The sequence below is a fragment of the Etheostoma spectabile genome, chromosome 21, assembly GCF_008692095.1.
Source record: "Etheostoma spectabile isolate EspeVRDwgs_2016 chromosome 21, UIUC_Espe_1.0, whole genome shotgun sequence".
Taxonomy (NCBI): Eukaryota; Metazoa; Chordata; class Actinopteri; order Perciformes; family Percidae; genus Etheostoma; species Etheostoma spectabile.
Genome location: NC_045753.1, coordinates 1,451,818 through 1,471,300, shown reverse-complemented (window position 1 = coordinate 1,471,300; position 19,483 = coordinate 1,451,818). Strand labels below are relative to the sequence as shown.

The window sequence follows — 19,483 nt, the reverse complement described above, 5'->3', positions numbered from 1 at the left end:
CACAGAGGAGAGACAGCGAAAGCCTCCCTCTGTGTTTTAACTAGACTCTTCTCTTGCTCCAGCTTGCTAAGTTCTCTGAGGACACTCTAAGCAGCTACACCGAAGTGGTTTCCTCCCAGGTACAACCTCTCGCTGTCTCGCTCTCCCCTCCTCCACTCGCTTGGCTCTCCCACCTGAACCCGCCTGTCTTCACTCGCTTGCTGTCCTCGCCCTTTGCAACTCCCGCTTTGGAACTCCCGTGTACAGCCCTCGCTACCCTCCCCCCTCCACCCTGTCACCCTCAATCTCCATTACATCTTTTGATTTCTTTGCCATGGAAATCTTCACGGACATCTTCTGATCTGACCACCTCTCTGATTTTTCATGCATATTCATAACCTTTTCTTTGTTTTGCTTCAATACAAGCCATTTGCTTTGCTTTCCATTTTTGTTTTATTCATCTCGCACAATTTTATCTGTGGATTATCTGTCAACATGTCTTGACCGAGCACCTCTAGATGTTACGCTCAGAGGTCTCCAGTCGTCTTTGACATGTTGTCTCAACAGTCAGCCCTGTCTTCTTTAAGATCATTTTCTCACCTCATGGGTACCACTTCTAATCCCACGACCTCTCACAGTTCCTGACCAAACCTAATCATTGTCCTCCATTGTTGCCGGGCTTAGTGCTCAAAGGAAAAGTCAGAAGTAGATTACCACCAATCTGTCTTTATGAGAGCTCTAAATGAATACAGAGCATAAGTGTTAGATATAGGGAAGATAATCTGGGATGGACTTGAATCTGCGCCTGATCTTTTACCTCTGCTTGTCTGTCTGCACTGCATGTCTGGAAATCAACCCCAATATGGCCCTATGGCGGTAGTTCTCTACGGTTTCATCTCCTAGTTCCCCTTCCTTATCTCCTTTTGGTGTAATAATGAAAATATTTTTGGATATTCTCACCATACTACTGTTGCTAGTATGGTGAATTATTTTGGTTTTCATTTGGAGCTGCTGAGCAGAGGACCGAGAGGCAATGAAGGGCAACCCGGGGATTGGCTTTTGGGGAAAGGGGAGTGGGGGTGGAGGGGGGGGGGGGGGTTTGGGGAAGACTCATAAGGGGCAAGATTCCAGATCGGCTCATCTGAGCTTTCATTTTCTCAAAGGCAGAGCAGGATACCCAGGGCTCGGTTTACACCTATCACCATTTCTAGCCACTGGGGGGCCAGAGGCAGACTGGGGGAACTCATGTTAATGTTAAAAAAAACTCATTAAGGGAATCTTTCATGCCATGGGACCTTTCAACTTTTACCTTTTGAATTTTATTTTCATCATTTGAATGTCTTGGCACACATTTCTGTCTTCTAGTACGTAATAGAAAATGTGTGTGTGTGTGTGTGTGTGTGTGTGTGTGTGTGTGTGTGTGTGTGTGTGTGTGTGTGTGTAGGAGTTGCTGCGCTGTGTGTGGAGACACCTGGTTGGCGTCCTGAAGGGAGAGTCTCAGACACTCTGTTATACTTCCAGCCTTTTACACACTCTAGGATCTGTCACTGTGAGTATTATGGGGAAGATAGGGGACAGATATCTAATGGCAGTTTTCAATTGCAATTATTTCCCATTACTTAATCATTGTGTTGTCTTTGCGTCAAATTTGACCTGTTGTCTAAATGTCTATATCAGAAATATGGGTTTCTTTTCAACTACCTATTTTGATTACCCAAAAATAACGGAGGATTCCATAAAATGCGCTTTGCAAGTACAACAACAATCTCTACTTTCATTGAATTTTGTGGGTTTTGTTAAATTTTTTAGCATCTGAAAAAATGCCATTCTGTGATTATCCTTCCTTTTAATATGAGTCTAAAAAAATTCACAATATCTGCTTTGTAACTCATTGATAAAGTATACTTTCCTATAAATTAGGTTTATTGACCATAAGTTCCAAAATGTGTGTATATGTAAATGTTACACTTACACGTTGGTGTAAGTGGTGTTCATACATGTTAGTGAAAAGATGCGTTAAACGTCAAAGTGCCAATGACATTGAAAAAAGCGCCAAAAGAGAGTACATTTTTAGTTTTGACCCGGGAGGACGATGCATGGTTGAATGGAAGACAACGCAAGAGTTAGAGGTGCTCTAAGTGGTCACACGTTTTTTAGGCTACAACATTTTGTGTCACATACAGCAAACATCTCCTCACTATCTGCTAGCTGCCTGTCCCCTGAACACACTGTTAAAAACATCTCCTCACTATCTGCTAGCTGCCTGTCCCCAGAACACACTGTAAAACATCTCCTCACTATCTGCTAGCTGCCTGTCCCCAGAACACACTGTAAAACATCTCCTCACTATCTGCTAGCTGCCTGTCCACTGAACACACTGTAAAAAACATCTCCTCAGGTGAATAACCCTATTTTAACAAATGGTGGCATATTCCTTTTAAGAAACAGGAGCATCTGGTGTATCTGATTCCAGTGCAGCCAGACAAACACTGTTAGAAATCAGTCAAAAATAATCATCCTTTGTCCTCTGCTTGATTTCATGCTGCAAGTACTTTTCCCCACATAGGACACGTCTGAAAACATTATGGAAAGGATATCTACAGCCGTTTTAAAACCAGAAACGGCTCTGAAGTGACTCTGAATAACCCTATTTCAACAAACGGTGTCATATTCCTTTAAATGTAAATGTAAATGTGCTGTATTTATATAGCGCTTTTCCAGTCTTAACAACTGCTCAAAGCGCTTTTACATCTACAGGAAACATTCACCATTCACACACTGTGGCCGGGGCTGCCGTACAAGGTGCCACCTGCTCATAAACACTCACACACATTCACGCTCCAATGTGCAGCATCGGGGGCAACTCGGGGTTCAGTGTCTTGCCCAAGGACACTTCGACAATGACTGCAGGGGCGGGGATCGAACCACCAACCTTCCAACCGCTCTACCACTGAGCCACAGCTGCATAGTTAGCTGCAAAGGAGCTGCATAGTTTTAAATGACAAACAATTAATATACCAACTATCTTTGTACTTGCATTAGAAACTATTTCATGTGTGAGCTTTAAATCTTTGGTGTGTATGTAGGTGCTGTGTTGTGTAGACAAGCAGGGTATCCTGTCATGGCCTAACCCCAGTCCAGAGACTGTACTGTTCTTCAGTGGACGAGTGGAGCCACCTCACAACAGCCAGGATGATCTCCGAGACGACCTGTCTGTCAGCTCCTACTGCCGAATGGAGACAGATGACGACAGGGATGAGGTGTGTATATGTGTGTTTTCTTTTCTTTTTCTACAGTGTTGCAGCCTGATGGTTTTATTTTTAGTCAAAAACTGACTGAAATTCAAGATTCCTTTACCTGACGATGCACATTATTGTATCCATCCCTGACTCCTCGTGACTGCTGCACAGGCCCAGGAGGCGGAGGCTCTGCTCTGTCTACCAGCAGAACCCCGTCTGGGGGACGGGCCGGAGCCCAGTGAGACGTCACATGACACTGTTCGCTCGTCTGACACATTCCGGCAGCGCCGCACCGGCCAGCCTGCACACACTCGCACCAAACACCACTCGGGATCCAACGTGAGCTTCAGCCATGACGTCGAGGGGGGAGAGGATGACCAGGCCCAGGTAAAAGCTGGAGCTGAAACCTATCAACTGTATGACATGGTTATAAAAACAAAAGTGAAAATTGTGTTATTTCTTTCCTGTATGTCTCCAGGACTTTTCAATGGGCTGCCCGGAAGCAGAGGCCGATGACTTTGTGTGCGACTACCACCTGGAGATGCTGAGCCTGTCGCAGGACCAGCAGAACCCAGCCAGCATCCAGTTTGACAACCTCTCCTGGCAGTGCCACCTGCCGTCCCTCAAGCCTCTGGGCCTCAACATCATGCTGAACCTCTGTAACGCCAGCGTCACCCAGCAGCTCTGCCGCTTCTCTGACCACCTGTCCAACCTGGCTCTGCAGGAGAGCCACGGCAGCGTGCTGCCCGTCTGCGTCCCCTGGGGGCTCTGTGAGCTCTCCAGGCTCATCGGTGAGCATGCAATGATGGTGGGGTTCTTTTTGGGCTGCTCTTGCATCTAGTTAGAGGTGCTCTAAGCGATGTCACGCGTTTTTTAGGATACAACATTTTTTGTCACATACAGCAAACATCTCCTCACTATCTGCTAGCTGCCTGTCCCCAGATCACACTGTAAAAAACATCTCCTCACTATCTGCTAGCTGCCTGTCCCCAGATCACACTGTAAAAAACATCTCACTATCTGCTAGCTGCCTGTACCCAGATCACACTGTAAAAAACATCTCCTCACTATCTGCTAGCTGCCTGTCCCCAGAACACACTGTAAAAATCATGTGTGCATAGTGTGCAGAAGCACGGAAGAGAGTTTGCTGCACGCTCTGAGAACTGAGTCCTCTTTCAGGTGTACTGATAATGTGAAGTCCTTTTTTTGTTGGTCCACTTTAAGAGGACTGTCTGAGCACTGTGAGGAAATCTCTACCCCTATGTGGTGTTAATGAGTAAGTAAGAGAATGCCCACAAGCTGTTGCATTGTTGTTCTGGAATGTAGCGTTGCACGTTATTGACAAATTGTGATATTGCGATATCTATATTAATTTTGAATAAAAAATAAAGAGAACAGTTCATGTTGTACTGGTTGGACAGTATAAATAGATAAATAAAGAGAACAGGACATGCACTGGTTGGACAGTATAAATAAGTATATAAATAAATAACGAGAACAGGACATGTACTGGTTGGATAGTGTAAATATATATAAAAAGAAATGTCTCTAACATATACTAGTGGCACAACAACTGGCCACACAGCCAACAGACGGGACGCAGCGCTCCACAAAATCAACTAAATATTGCATACTTTTGATATATTGCGATAACGATATTGAGTTGATATATCATGCACCCCTACTCGAATGTAGTATAGAAGTATTTCACCTGGCAAAACCTCAAGAGAATCATAGTTATTTTTGTAAGTCACTTGGGTGCAAAAATGTCTTTGCTGGTCTGAAAGGTAATAAATAAAAGGGCTTTCCTTGATGTAAAACCTGTAAATTGTGGTAAACCGATTATTGTTCAGTGGGATTACTGAGCCTAACTAGAGTCCAACTAAAATGGATGTACATCCTTAAAAATGTTTTTTATCAACAGAACTTTGTGTTCTGTGTTGTGTGAAGAAATATAGGTTTTCAGTACTAGATTGCATTACTTTTTCAAATCTATTAGACAACAACTGTGTGTGTGTGTGTGTGTGTGTGTGTGTGTGTGTGTGTGTGTGTGTGTGTGTTGTCTCTCTCTCTCAGGGTTCACTCCTGGTGCGAGGGAGCTGTTTAAACAGGAGAACCACTTGGCTCTGTACCAACTGCCATCAGGAGAAAAAACAAAGGAGTTCACTTCCCGCCGCCTTCATTACTTCACCAAACGCCAGCCTCCCATCTCCCACCTTATCTCCTTGTTTGTACGAGACTCTTCCTCCAGTGAGTCCACACACACACTTCAACCTACTTAGGTTTCTGTCCCACTAGTCTGGTTCGTTTTATTTCGTTTTTAATGAAATGATAAAAGCTAACCCTGATTTTCCACTGGGCGTGTCTGTGCTGCTTTCCGGCTGAGCCACGCACCACGCCACGGCCGTTATTCCCTGGAGCCGACATCGGTAAACACGAGAAGAAAATCAAAGATTGACTATTGAGCGCAAGGGGCATCACTACGTTTAGCTTTGGTTGTCCAGCGGGGAACTCGAGAAAGAAGACTCATTTGCTGCACTAAGTTAAGTGAATCAAGCCTAAGACATATTTTAGTCACTTTGTTTACCTGGTTATTTTTAGGCAAACAATAAAAACGGTGTGCAGCTCTATTATCTGAGCAAATACAGATACTAAGATACTGATCGGAACATACCTTCTACTCTAAGCACTCCTGCGTTCTCTTTTCAGGCCTTGTCCTTATAAGAAGGATCTTGAGTTATTATGTTTTTAAATTTTAAAGTGAATCTTTTGTGTCCGTGGTTTTTGAAAGGGAACGTGAACATAGGGGGGATTTTTTTTTGTAAACTGCTGTTTAACGCCCCGTGGAAAACCGGGCCGATCTTTCGGAGCGGAGAGCCTTCATGAAACCCTTCGGGACCGCCGCGGCACGCTGGGGGAGTAAAAGCATGGCTTGAATGCCGTTGTTTCGCAAGGTCGCAACCCCTTTTAAAAAGCAGCAAAAACCGCCTTTGAAAAATACCAGAAAGCCCTTTTTTTTTCTTAAATGTATTTGTTGCATTTCACTATGTTAATTGTCCTTTCCCTTTCTCTTCACTTTGCCCAAATAGCAGAGTAAGTTAAAAAGGGAATTAGTTTTTTTGTCTCATTGCTAATATTATTCACTCTGTGAGTCATGACCCTCTGACCTTTCTGTTGCAGATAACGTCCAGATGCTGTCGCATGGCTCGGCCGACCTTATCCTGGAGTCCTGCACTGACTTCTGGGATGGAACTGATATCTATCCCCTCTCAGGCTCAGACAGGTGCAGTGTCATTTTTACTCTGCTGTAAATCTCAGTCAAAAGTCAAACATAAAGGATAAAAAAAGAGTTCACAATATTCATCACAAGCCAATATCATCCATATTTCTAGTCTTTCCCATCTTTCACCCATTGTTTGTTTAACCCGTCCCTTTGCCTGTTACAGAAAGAAGGTTCTGGATTTCTACCAGCGTGCCTGTCTGTCAGGCTACTGCTCTGCATTTGCGTACAAGCCCATGCAGGTATCCTTGTCCAGCCAACTGAATGGGAAGTGTGTGGAGCTGACCTGTGGTCCCTGCCTCTTCTCCGGAGTGGAGCTGCCCTCCACCACCCCCATCAAACACAACTCCTGCAGGAACAGCTGGAGCTCCGATGGTACGACTTATTGACAGAGGGACGTAGGTAGGGTTGGGTACCTTTCGCATCTGAACCAATACTAGTCCCAATATCGGTACCTGGAATTTGGTTCTTGGTACACAATGATATTATTTCGGTACTTTCCCTCTGTAATTACAAAAAATGATTTCAGTTGTAAAAATAATTCCAAACCTATCATTATGTTTTTAAAAATAAAAATAAATCCCTCCCTCTCTCCTCCCAAACCTGTCCCTACAACCTATTAATTAGAAAAGTTATTCATTTCTTACTCACTGTAACTTTTATTCTTGTATTTATATACTATTATATTTTAGCCTGTGTTTATTTTCATCATGACCGTTTTTTAATTGCTCTTTAATGTTTCATGTAAAGCTCTTTGAGTTGCTGAAAGGCGCTGTAGAAAGTAAGTAGCCTTGCCTTGCAACCTCAGCCTGTCAGTCAGGCCCCAGGGCATAGAAAGCACCATCTTGTGCCTGCTCGTCTCAGAGGAAGTGTAACGTCAGCAGCACCGCGACTGCTTTTTTTTTTTGACTAAGATACCTTGAGTTCTCTTTTAACTAAAACTAGACTAAAATGACGAGACTTTTAGTCGACTAAAACAAGTGAATGACTAAATATGTCTAAAACTAACAAGGACATTTGGCACAAGACTAAATTAAAATAGGTGACAAAATTAACAGTAATTAGTATTAAAAAAAGCATTGTTCAGGAACTATTGAAGTTCCTGAACAATGGCCTATTGGTATTGAAGTCACAGTGTTGGTATTGAATATGGATATCCAACCCTAGAAGGACGTATAGTTGAAGTAATGATACAACTTTCTCTCATTCTGTTTTCCTTTCAACATCTTTCCCCTTCATGTCTACAGAGGGTATAGGTGAGGGTGTGGAGCGCGACGACTGTGTTCAGGCCCTCAGTGGGCAGATCTTCATGGGCATGGTATCGTCCCAGTTCCAGGCGAGGCTGGACACCGTCCGGCTCATCGATTCCCTCGTCACCGCCTGTATCCGGTTCGTTTACTTTTCCATGGAGGATGAACTGCGCAGCAAGGTGAACACTCATGAGCTTGAATGAGCATTCAGTGGTACCGTATCTGGTTGGTTACAGTGGCACCGGCGGCTGTAATCCTGTTGGCACTGTGAGACATGCAACGCATCTAATGCTAACAATGTGTAAATGCGCACAGGAGCAGCAGCCAAAAGCAGCTCTGTTCTGCCCTCTGTTTTGTTCACAGTGCTAATTTTTTCATTAAATATACTGTACATTATTTTACCAACAACCCATCCACCATTAATCACAGCGTTCATTTGTATGACTTGATCCGTAGCTAGTAAACTGGTCGCTGAGTATCGCTAAACCCACAGACGGAGATAGCGTGTTGTTTGAATCATGTGTGTCAACATGGACAGGAATATTGCTCTTTTTGAATTAATATTTGGGATATGATGTTTACATGGCACACAGATAAACCATGTTCTTCATATCACCGTAGAAGCTTTTTTGTGTGTACTATGAAATAGAATCCTGTGGGCGCTACTGGTTGGTTAGTTTGGCCACAACGCGTATGAGTATGATACTCTTTCCTCAGGAAATTTAATGACTCTTATCTATTGTCTCTCTATGTCTCTGCTGGCAACACCATGGTCATCCAATAAATGTATATAATGTATATCCCAGCATGCATTTGTTTCCAGTCCACAGTCTGGGACACACCAAGGGCCCATCTTGCAGTTACTGCTAGAAAAAACTACATTAACTGTTAGCAGTAGAGCTATTTTTCTTAGTAAAAAATAACAAAATTGCATCCTTAAAAAAAGAATAGACATTACAATGTCTCAGCAACCCCTCAGACATGGTGTAAAAGTCATTAATGAAACATATTAGGATAGATAAATGTGTGCATAAAGAAAATACAAAGAAGATATAAGATGTGTTGAAAAATCAATGCAAAATGTACATCAGAAGAGTGTGAGTGCTTGAGTTACATGGCTACTTTTGTGTCTATGCAGGTTTTTGCAGAGAAGATGGGTTTAGAGACAGGCTGGAACTGTCACATCTCTTTGACTCCAAACGGAGACAGTCCTTGTGATGGAGCTCCATCCAGCCCTGGTCACGGCTCACTGCATGAAGGTAGGTACCACACGTATATGCACAAACTCAGCTTAATATTCTTTATTAAATTTACTTCAGTGATACGCTACATGCAGCTTCTACTGACTGCAGATTTGATTTGTATTTTAAATGGATTTTTAAGGTTTATATTTTGTGTGGACTCAGGACTTGAATGCTTAAAGGGAACCTCCACCAAACATCAAAGTGTGTTTACAGGTGTGGGGAAGAACTACCGCATACATGAAAAAAAAAAAGTCAAGCCTTTGGGAAGACTACAAGTTTGAAAATTAAAAAAATCTAAGGGTAGCTTGTAGCTCGCACCTCATCACAGCTTGAGGTTGCTGCTAGCATAACGCACCCAAATGTGCCACTCCCCGATGTGAGTCGAGTGCAGCTTTGAGTCGCACATGCTCAGAGTTTGAACAGTTTACGGCATAACGTGTCATACTGACATTCGTGAAATCCATGAAATAATAAACTTTATAATTACAAACAATAACAGAAGATGGGAATCAATTCAAAAACGTTTTAGCTATCTACAGTATGGTTATTTGATTGCTAACGTTTGCTCAAACCACCACTCCAGTGACAGCCGTTGTTGTGTTTGATGCTAACTAACTTAGCGAAGCCAGCAGTGAACCAACTTCATTAAGTAGGCCCATTTTTACTGGATTGACATTACAGAAGTCTCGCACGGTCAACTCACATCTTCACTCGACTTAACTCGGAGAGTGACACTCAGAACCAACTGTAGGCAGGTAAATTGCATTGTTGGTAATGTAGCCACTAGGTTTTGCCAAGAAAGAAGCATGTGTGGAATAAGTATGACAATGTTAGAGGAGTGCTAAATCAGTGGAGTAGTCTTAAGCCTCTGCTGGAAACACTGGGACATACATTTTTTGTGTGTGTTTACAAGTCAAAACCCAATAAAAACATTTGAATAATAAGATATGGGGAGCAGTTAACCATAGTCCTCATAAATCCACCGGAGGTTATAACGCTCACACAAAAAAATGGAATAAGACGGACATCTGTGAAAATAGATGCATCCGGCAGAATTTCCTGCGGCACCGGAGCATATATATATATATATATATATATATATATATATATATATAGACTAATTAATACATGGTTATTATGTGCATCTGTAGCGTAGAGTATGGTAAAACACTGGTCCATTTGGAGATCTTCTTCAATACAAATATAAATACCTGGAGAGTTTTTAAACCCACATGCATTTTAAATCTGATCTTCTCAAATCATGACATTCCCGTGTCCAGTGAGCTGGCTATCACATCAGATGTGAGCAGAGACTGGAGCCGAAAGAAAAATCCAAATCCTCCCCTCCATGTTTGCTAAGTAGACTTCCTAATTACGTGTGGTGTGTGTTTCAGTCAAATACCTGTTTCTTTAAATTAAGTCTTAACAACCCTGAACCCTGTGAAAGCTAGTTGTAAAAAGTGCGAGTGGTTGAGAGTCTCTCTTGTGTGGTCCAGATTCCCGGGATGAAGCAGAAGGTCCACTGCTGCCAGAGGAGGAAGCCCACTCTGACTTGGCCAGTTTCCAGCCCACAGACAGCGACGTGCCCAGCTTTTTGGAGGACTGCAACAGGGTAATTTTATTTAAAAGGGTATTATGGGTAGTTCAATAAAACCAATGAAGCTACTGCTCAGTTCTTTTTACAATAGAGGAAGGATCAGCATCTGTTTTGAAAGGTAGACAGCTTTTTCTTAATCGAGTTTCCTCTCAGCAAAATGCTGAGTGAATTTAAGCTGTGCTTTTATTGTGAAGGGTAGACACGGAAGGGTCAGCGTTATTGCAGCTCTTTTTCTCAACAGTTTCAACATTTTTTTAGTTTAATTCACAGTTTATTAAAATCCAATATCCAACGCTCTCCAAACTGCTCAAAATTCCCAACCCCAAAGTTCATTGGGTACCCTGGAAACCAAGTTTGTAGAAGATCTGATGAAGATAGACGCATTCATGCGCACACACATACACAAACATCCGCTGATTCATTAGAAAGATGTTCTGCTGATATTTTGTTTAATAAAGATCTTAAATTATTGACATTTAGCCTAAACATGTTTTGTTTTTACTGTTTTCATTTTACAATTTTTGACTGTTCCTGTTTTTCCGTCCCTGCTCTTTCTTAGGCCAAGCTACCTCGTGGCATTCACCAGGTTCGTCCTCATCTGAAGAACATTGATAATGTGCCTCTTTTGGTGCCACTCTTCACTGACTGCACCCCTGACAGTGAGTTTGTTTCACTCTCCCGACTTTGTTTTGGACACTTTTTGTACTTCTTTTTCATAGTGTCCTATGTCCTGCAAAAGCCTCTCTTTTGCAGAACAAACTAGCTAGACTATCGGTCCAATAGGAGTTCTCTGTTGCACGACTAAAAACTACTTTTAAACATTCACATGTTCCACCAAAACAAGTTCCTTCCCGAGGCAATTTGACGAGGCACCGTGGCTCCACTCGTAGCTTAGCTCCGCCCAAGACGGTTGTGATTGGTTTAAAGAAATGCCAATAAACCAGAGCACGTTTTTTTTCTCCCATCCCTGATTGCTGTGTGGACTAGCCAGCCCCTCCTTCGCAGCACTTTGGAAGTCTGGCAGTGAAAGACTAACATGATAGTAATAATGATACTAATGTTTTTTTCCCTCCTTTACAGCCATGTGCGAGATGATAAAGATCATGCAGGAGAACAGGGAGGTGACCTGCTGTCTGGGAAGCTCCGCCAATTTCCGCAACAGCCGCCTGTTTCTACAGAGTAACCTCAGGTACTTTTTTAAACGTGTAAATTGGTGTTATTTGTATTTAGGGTTCAACCACTGTTGATTTGTAATGTTAATGTTTGATCTGCAATACAAATAAAATAAAAAAATCATATATATATATTCTTAATAACAAATCTCAGTAACTGTCAATGTTTCCATTTTGGATAATCAACAGAAGTCAGTGGCTTACTTATGCTCATTAAACACTGATCACACAATTACAGGTACAATTCGATTACATAGGGAATTAGGTGCAGTCACCAATTACTGTTAAAAAATAGAAATAATAAGGAAAAATGGCCAAATGTTAAGTGTCCAGTGCACTTACGTTAGCAAGTACTGGATCCCACTCAATTTAGTCTTCTTTTAAAGGTCCCATGACATGGTGCTCCTTGGATACTTTTATATAGACCTTAGTGGTCCCTAATACTGTATCTGAAGTCTCTTTTATATAGACCTTAGTGGTCCCTAATACTGTATCTGAAGTCTCTTTATATAGACCTTAGTGGTCCCTAATACTGTATCTGAAGTCTCTTTTATATAGACCTTAGTGGTCCCTAATACTGTATCTGAAGTCTCTTTATATAGACCTTAGTGGTCCCCTAATACGGTATCTGGAGTCTCTTTTATATAGACCTTAGTGGTCCCCTAATACTGTATCTGAGTCTCTTTATATAGACCTTAGTGGTCCCTAATACTGTATCTGAAGTATCTTTTATATAGACCTTAGTGGTCCCTATTACTGTATCTGAAGTCTCTTTTATTTAGACCTTAGTGGTCCCTAATACTGTATCTGAAGTCTCTTTATATAGACCTTAGTGGTCCCCTAATACTGTATCTGAAGTCTCTTTTATATAGACCTTAGTGGTCCCTAATACTGTATCTGAAGTCTCTTTTATATAGACCTTAGTGGTCCCCTAAGGCTGTATCTGAAGTCTCTTTTACATAGACCTTAGTGGTCCCCTAATACTGTATCTGAAGTCTCTTTTATTTAGACCTTAGTGGTCCCTAATACTGTATCTGAAGTCTCTTTATATAGACCTTAGTGGTCCCTAATACTGTATCTGAAGTCTCTTTTATATAGATCTTAGTGGTCCCCTAATACTGTATCTGAAATTTCCCAAAGTTTTTTTCAAAATCCAACCTTGCTACAGAATTCCAGCCACTAGAGCCAGTCCCACAAAAGCTTTCCTTAGTATGTACCATTTCTGAGTCTGTAGCTTTTGAGGAGCAGAGATGGGGGGGCCTTGACCAACTGCCACTTTGCTAATTTGAAAGCCATGATGTCTCTCTCTCATGGGTGAGCAAAATCTTCTGGGTGGTCAAAGCAGAGAAAGGGGAGATAATCTTGCCCCGTATGACCTCATAAGGGTCAAGATTCCAGATCAGCCCATCTGAGCTTTCATTTTCAAGAGGATACCCAGGGCTCGGTTCTATCACCTACCTAGACAGATGGTCCATGTGTAAATTGAGATTGGCCCATGAGTAAATGTTGAACTAACTGCCTCCACAGCATCGCTCTGGACCCTCTGTACCCCTCTCAGTGTTCTTGGGAGACGTTCGGCTATGCCACCGGAGGAGGATTTAACGACAGAGACGCTGATGGTCTGTCTCCTCTGAGGCTCTCCGGACAGCTCAACAGTCTGGGCTGCTCCGTCACCTTCCACCAAGGAGAGAGTGTCAGCATGGTCAAGCTCATAGAGCAGGTTAGACACGCAAGCACTCACACACTTGTTAAGTCAGAGAGAGTATTCAAATGTATTATAGAGCCCCTATTATACTTCCATTCAGAACCATATTTGTGCTATTGGGCATCTACTAGAATAAATTCACATGCTTTGATGTACAAAAAATATATTCTGTTTCTCATACTGCCCATTGCAACATCTCCTCTGTCTGAACTCTTAGCCCATCTTCTGAGTCAGCTCTGATTGGTCAGCTGGCCCACTCTGTTGGGATTGGTTAACCAGATTCAAACAAGCCACTGAGTGGAATGTGCCTCCTCAGGCAGAACATCTGATAAACAGGGCTGGTATTCTCAATTAATGACATCACTAATTGAGGAATGTCAAACAGACATGTGGGCGAGCCGTTTTTAGACAGTTGAGAAAAATTGTAGTCTTTTTTGTTCTTTATACATCTACTACATACACAAAAGATGGAAAAATAAAACAAAAGCATAAGAGGTGCGCTTTAATTATTCTGCCTTTGGGTGAATCTGTTTTAGGCACGACACACGACCTACGGCATCCGCAAGTGCTTCCTTTTCCTGCTCCAGTGTCAGCTCAGTCTGGTCATCATTCAGGTGAGTGAGGAGACCTCAGGTGGATGTTTACGCTGCACTAGGCTAGCGTTTTATGTAAAAACACATGCGTTATTAACACATATTTATGGTATTAAATAAATAAAGGGAGTGCCCTGTTTTTTCTGCAGTTCTTAGCCTGTCTAGCTCAACTTCCTCCTCCCATGAACACCACTGACATCCTCTGGCTGTCCTGCTTCAGCTGTCCACTGCTAAGGTACACACACACACACACACACACACACACACACACACACACACACACACACACACACACACACACACTAGACACTTATACATATTACAATGTTGCTGTGCCTTGCAAGATGTCACGCTTATGTGTTTTATGTGAGTTTGTGTTGTGTTGACAGTGTGTCATTTCTGGGGAAGCCACCAGACAGTTCAGTCATGAACGTTGCAACAGGGAAGAACCTAGATGCAATCCCAAGGAAGGTAGGCTCACATATCAGTCACATCTTTCAAATCTGCTGCTGATCTATGAACTTTATATAACTACTTCTAGGCTTAGAGAAACATACTTACACACTTTTGAAAATCAAAATGTTTCTAATACATTGTTATTGAGGTATTAGTAGGGATGCCCCTCGGTACTTGAGCAAAACCTCTCTCTCTCTCTCTCTCTCCTCTCTCTCTCTCTCTCTCTCTCTCTCTCTCTCTCTTTCTTTATTTAATAGCATAGTAATAAGGAAAGTTGAGATCTCAAATTTCAAACTTGCGATCTCGACTTTCATGGAGGAAAAAGAAAAAGAAAGAAAAATCTTGCAAATAAAACTCGAGATCTTGCAAAACAAAGTCAAGCTCACTCAAAAGTGTTTGTCCCCATAACATGTTTTTATTTTATTTTTATTTTTTTTGTTTTTCTCTCCATGTCACCTCCGGGGCTCCGTAGTTGACCACATCATTTGCATACAAAAGCATTTCTAATGCAGTCCAGTACAGTACAAAGGACAACCAGGGATTTGACTGCATGTTAATGAATAAGAAGCTAATGCCAGGAGGGTCTGGTTGGTCCACACAGCATTCCTGGATGGGAGACAAAACATGCTCTGGTTTATTGGCTTTTCTTTAAACCAATCACAATCATATTGGGCGGAGCTAGGCGCTGGACGCAATAACGGTGCCTCTGCAAAATAGTCTCAGGAAGGAACTTGTTTTGGTGGAACTTGTATGTTCCAAGGTTGTTGTAGTCGTGCCACAGAAAACTCAGATTGGACAGATAGTCTGGGAGATCGACTGGAGTTTAGAATGCTAAAACTAAGAAAGCCAAAGGTGACAGACATCCAGTCATAAGTGAGGGACATCTGGCGGCACCGGAGAAATCACGTAAATGAATCGTCGTCGACATACACGAGGAGGTCGGACGATCTGAAAGCCTATGATTTGAAGTCTGACATACTCATGTTGTCCTCTCTGACCAGACCCAGAACTACTTCCTTGGCTGTTTCCTGTTGAAGTTTGGCCTGACAGCGTGTGCCTACCTGCTGGCCTTTGGGTTCACCCTGCAGGAGATCTGCCTCAGGAGCAGCAACTCCACTTTAGCTGACAACAGCACTGTCAACTGCCTTTACATACTCTCAGCCAGGTAGGAGAAGCAGACTGCTGTCATAAGGCCACCATTTTTTCCTTTCACAGGCTCATTTGTTGACAGCCATTTAATGGTCTCCAGGCCTGTAACAATCATGACATAATTGTCTAAATGTCGCTTTTTTTTAACATAATTGCGGTCTTTGTTCAACCACAATTAATTGCTAACATTAGCTAAGGTCTTAAGAGGTATGTTGTTGTGGATTTTGTTTTTATGTAAGTGAATATTGGTTGGACTCTTGAGCTAAAGCTATGCTAATTTTTGACCCAATACATGTTCATAACAATGAAAAGGACAAGGGGGATACAGTTAGAAACAACGTTTTAAGATAATAAAGAGGCATGGTTTACTTCATAGTCCGTTACTATGTTACTACATTAACTGGGTCACATGACTATGATACAACCAAAACATATATTCTGGGAAAACTGGTGGTGGTGTATAGAGCCAAAAAGATTAGAATTGTGTTGACCTTTATGAACCTGAGTGTGTATATATACTGTATATATAAAAATCCTATCTCTATTACTCCTATTAACCCATTAAATCCATGGTGTTTCTGTGCCACTGCAGCTCTTCGGTTGACTCTCCTCACTGGTTCAGTGAGCTGTCCAACGGCCTGCTGCTGACTCAGAAGGTCATGGCAGGGTTCCTTGTCTTACACACGGGTAGGAATCCACTCTGACAGACAGTATGCAGCATAAATGAGGGTCCACGTCTCCCATGTTTTTACCCTCATTCAAATGAATCCCTTTTTTCTGTGTGTCTCATGTTCTCAGTGGTGATCTCCCTCAGCTATGTGCACCGCTCTCAACCTCTATGGAGAAAGAGTCCCCTCAGCAATACCTGGTGGTGTCTCACCGTTCCTGTGGTGTAAGTGATCATTGGTTATTTGTACACTCTACAGATTTAGAGTTCATCTGCGTTCATCTGCGTGTATATCACAGTTTGCCCCCCATATTCATTCTGCAGCGGCGATGCGCCGCTAAAATTTCAAAAGATCATGAATGTCCTTTGCTCTCGTGTTTCACCGAGTGCGGGAACGGCCAAAAAAACATCAGGGGTGTGATTCTTCTGGATAAATCGGCAACTTTTCCGGCATGAAAATGAGACTCTTGTAAATCATGCAAATCCACTTATTGTTTAGGGAGGGGGTGAATGGGGGGTGCACGCATGGCACAGGTTGGGTATTGGTAAACATAATGACCGCTCACCGTATAAATACCGTACCGTATATTTATACTAATAGTCTTACAGTCCAGACCTTGTATGTCCAAAACCGTTGTTTTTCAGTAAAATTACATAAAAAAGCTCATTTGAAAATATTTCATTGAGCTGTTCGCCTCAGACAAAATAAATAAATATTTATTAAACCCTCAAACAGATGGCTAAAGAAAGAAGAAAATGAAAATGATGAAATATTGAGATATTAGAAGATAGTCAATAGTCAAATTAAATAATATATAAAATATATACTGTACATTCCAACATATACATATAAAAAAACTAATATACTGTAAATCAAATAGCCTCTCCTTTTGGTATAAATGTCTTACTACCCATTATCAACCCTCAGTATCTCTTCTCCCCTGCAGTCTGCTCAGTCAGGTTGTTCAGGCCACAGTAGATTACCAGTTGTGGCGCGACCGGAGCAGCCTCCTGACCTTTAACCTGGGTGACATCCCCCTGCTGGCCTGGCTGCTGGTCTCTCTGTCCCCGCTTCTGGTGGTGGTGGTCAACGAAGTGGTGAAGCTACACGAGATACGGTAGGAAACCAGACGCGGGGAACTGAAGCAACTAAAGTCTGATATATGGTTGTGTGTCCGTAGCCTACGTCAGTGGCCTGAAGTTTGTATTGCATGGTTGTATGCGTGGCGAGTGTGGGGTAGAGAGATGGAACCTGCTTTTCTGTTCTGCGTTTGGATTTTGTTCCGTCCTCCGCCACCACACCAGTAGCGTCTCAGAAGCGGCACGTCATGCTGCCCGACTCGCAGATTAAATTGTCTCTACAAGTACTTTACAGAACAATCCCGTGTTTATTAAAGCTTTAGTGCGTAACTTTTTGATATTAGTGAACGTCTGTCACATTCAGGCCAGGTGCACGTCGAGCTACGGCGTAGTAATGCTGCTCATTAACTAAGCCCTTGTAGCCGAGCTGAACCAATCACATCGGTGTATCTGATTTGGGGTAGCCAGAGGCGAGCTGCACCAATCACATTGGTGTATCTGATATAGAGGGGCTAGAGGCAAGCTTAACAGATGACGACGGCGCTGTGATGTTGAAGTCATTAGTAAACATTGCGAGATGGCTACGGATGAACACCAGTTGTTTGAAACGGCTTTGGCCGCTTCAATGAACGAGTTCGACTCGGCTTGTTATCTAAAAGAGGAACAGAAGAAGGCACTCAAATTGTTCCTTTGCAAGAACATTTTTGCTGTTTTGCCGACCGGATACGGCAAGAGCCTACCTACCTACGTCGGTACCCAGGGCATTGATTTAACGCAGAAGCCTACGTTGGCCCTAATCAGTTCTATTTGGGTAAATAGGGATGGAAAAGAGGAATTAAAGTGGAATATTGGAAATGGGTGGAAGGAAAGGCAGCAGGGATCAGTGTGGATTATTCAGGATTATTTAGTAATCAGACCAGTCTTTGATTTTCTCTCATGTCAGGCCGAACAAGAATGTATTGTAAAGCGGTAAAAATGGAGCAGATTGTATCCCTGTCTTGATTGTGACCTCTGATTTGTCACCTGTTGTCACTTTCAGGTCGCGAGTTCGCTACCAGAAGAGACAGAAGCTGCAATTTGAAACAAAGCTGGGGATGAATTCTCCATTTTGATGCGTTCCCTCTGAGGAAACTGGTGACGTGGCAATACTGGGAACCATTGGTTCTGGAACCAGGGTAGGACGGGGTGCAAACCCTGCAGGACCCTTTGTTAACACTTCAACCCAACAGCACAGCAACCATCAGCTGGAGCAGATATCAGCCAGATGTCACAGTGGGGCTTTATGACACAGATATGTAAGCTCTTGGGTCTGTTTTCTTTAACAGTCGATATCCTATACGTTATCCGAAGGGCAGGGTAAATTCCAAAGCATTCATTTCCATTTAATAGAAAAGAGCCAAAAATAGGCAAATATGAACTGTCTGATTTTGTTCGTTTTAACGGCATGAGGAATGTTTTCTAAAAAGGGTTTATGCTTTCTCACAAACACGTCTGTTCTCATCTCTGAGAGACTTGTGCATGGTCGTTCCATTTCCAGGAACACCTCAGGCCCAAAAACAGGATGTCTTAGTTAAGTTCCTTTTTAATGTCATCTGATATAATTTGAACAGTCCAGCCTTCATTCACAGGAAAAGCACATAGTAACTGTGTAGCCCCAAAGTATTCAATATGAAAGAAGCAAGGCCCCGGCCTCTTAAGATAGCAAGACAACAGCTACCAGATTTAGCCAGTTAGCTCCTGTTAGCTAAAGCAACAACAAAGTAATTCTGAATAAACTATCTAGCTGCTGCTGTTAAAAAAAATCTAGCTGCTGCTGTAAAATAACAGCACACAGACACATGAACTACCGTCTCCTTTTATTTATTTAGCTGCACATGCTACTTACCTAGTTGGCTAACTAGCTTGGTGGGGTTGCAGGCTAGCTGGTTAATTCAGAGTAATTTCTGCCTCATTTTAGTTCTAAAGATGTTTCTCAGAAAAGGCAAAGAATGGCAGGCGGTCTCTCAGGAGCTCGCTGCTACAGCTAACCCTGGCTCCTCACTCTGATGCTGACCAGTAACCTCACACAGAGT

The 19,483-nt window shown here is 42.5% G+C and overlaps 1 protein-coding gene across 5 annotated transcripts in view; it reads left to right on the top strand.

Moving 5' to 3' along the window:
• The window catches only part of tmem94 (transmembrane protein 94), a 34,820-nt gene extending 15,616 nt beyond the window's left edge, over positions 1-19,204 (top strand). For 3 of the 5 annotated variants that reach the window (XM_032501904.1, XM_032501903.1, XM_032501902.1), the window contains 22 exons: positions 63-119; positions 1,424-1,528; positions 3,066-3,239; positions 3,390-3,605; positions 3,697-4,009; positions 5,295-5,468; positions 6,399-6,501; positions 6,665-6,873; positions 7,746-7,927; positions 8,887-9,007; positions 10,489-10,604; positions 11,149-11,248; positions 11,670-11,778; positions 13,289-13,481; positions 14,003-14,080; positions 14,209-14,294; positions 14,449-14,530; positions 15,517-15,680; positions 16,257-16,351; positions 16,463-16,556; positions 17,279-17,449; positions 18,451-19,204. In XM_032501904.1, the coding sequence (XP_032357795.1) occupies positions 63-119; positions 1,424-1,528; positions 3,066-3,239; positions 3,390-3,605; positions 3,697-4,009; positions 5,295-5,468; positions 6,399-6,501; positions 6,665-6,873; positions 7,746-7,927; positions 8,887-9,007; positions 10,489-10,604; positions 11,149-11,248; positions 11,670-11,778; positions 13,289-13,481; positions 14,003-14,080; positions 14,209-14,294; positions 14,449-14,530; positions 15,517-15,680; positions 16,257-16,351; positions 16,463-16,556; positions 17,279-17,449; positions 18,451-18,523 (3,015 nt within the window). In that variant the 3' untranslated portion in view covers positions 18,524-19,204. Of the gene's footprint in view, positions 1-62; positions 120-1,423; positions 1,529-3,065; positions 3,240-3,389; positions 3,606-3,696; positions 4,010-5,294; positions 5,469-6,398; positions 6,502-6,664; positions 6,874-7,745; positions 7,928-8,886; positions 9,008-10,488; positions 10,605-11,148; positions 11,249-11,669; positions 11,779-13,288; positions 13,482-14,002; positions 14,081-14,208; positions 14,295-14,448; positions 14,531-15,516; positions 15,681-16,256; positions 16,352-16,462; positions 16,557-17,278; positions 17,450-18,450 lie in introns of those variants that run through there. The other 2 variants (XM_032501905.1, XR_004327171.1) reach the window with 2 other exon arrangements.
• Positions 19,205-19,483: the final 279 nt, after the last annotated feature.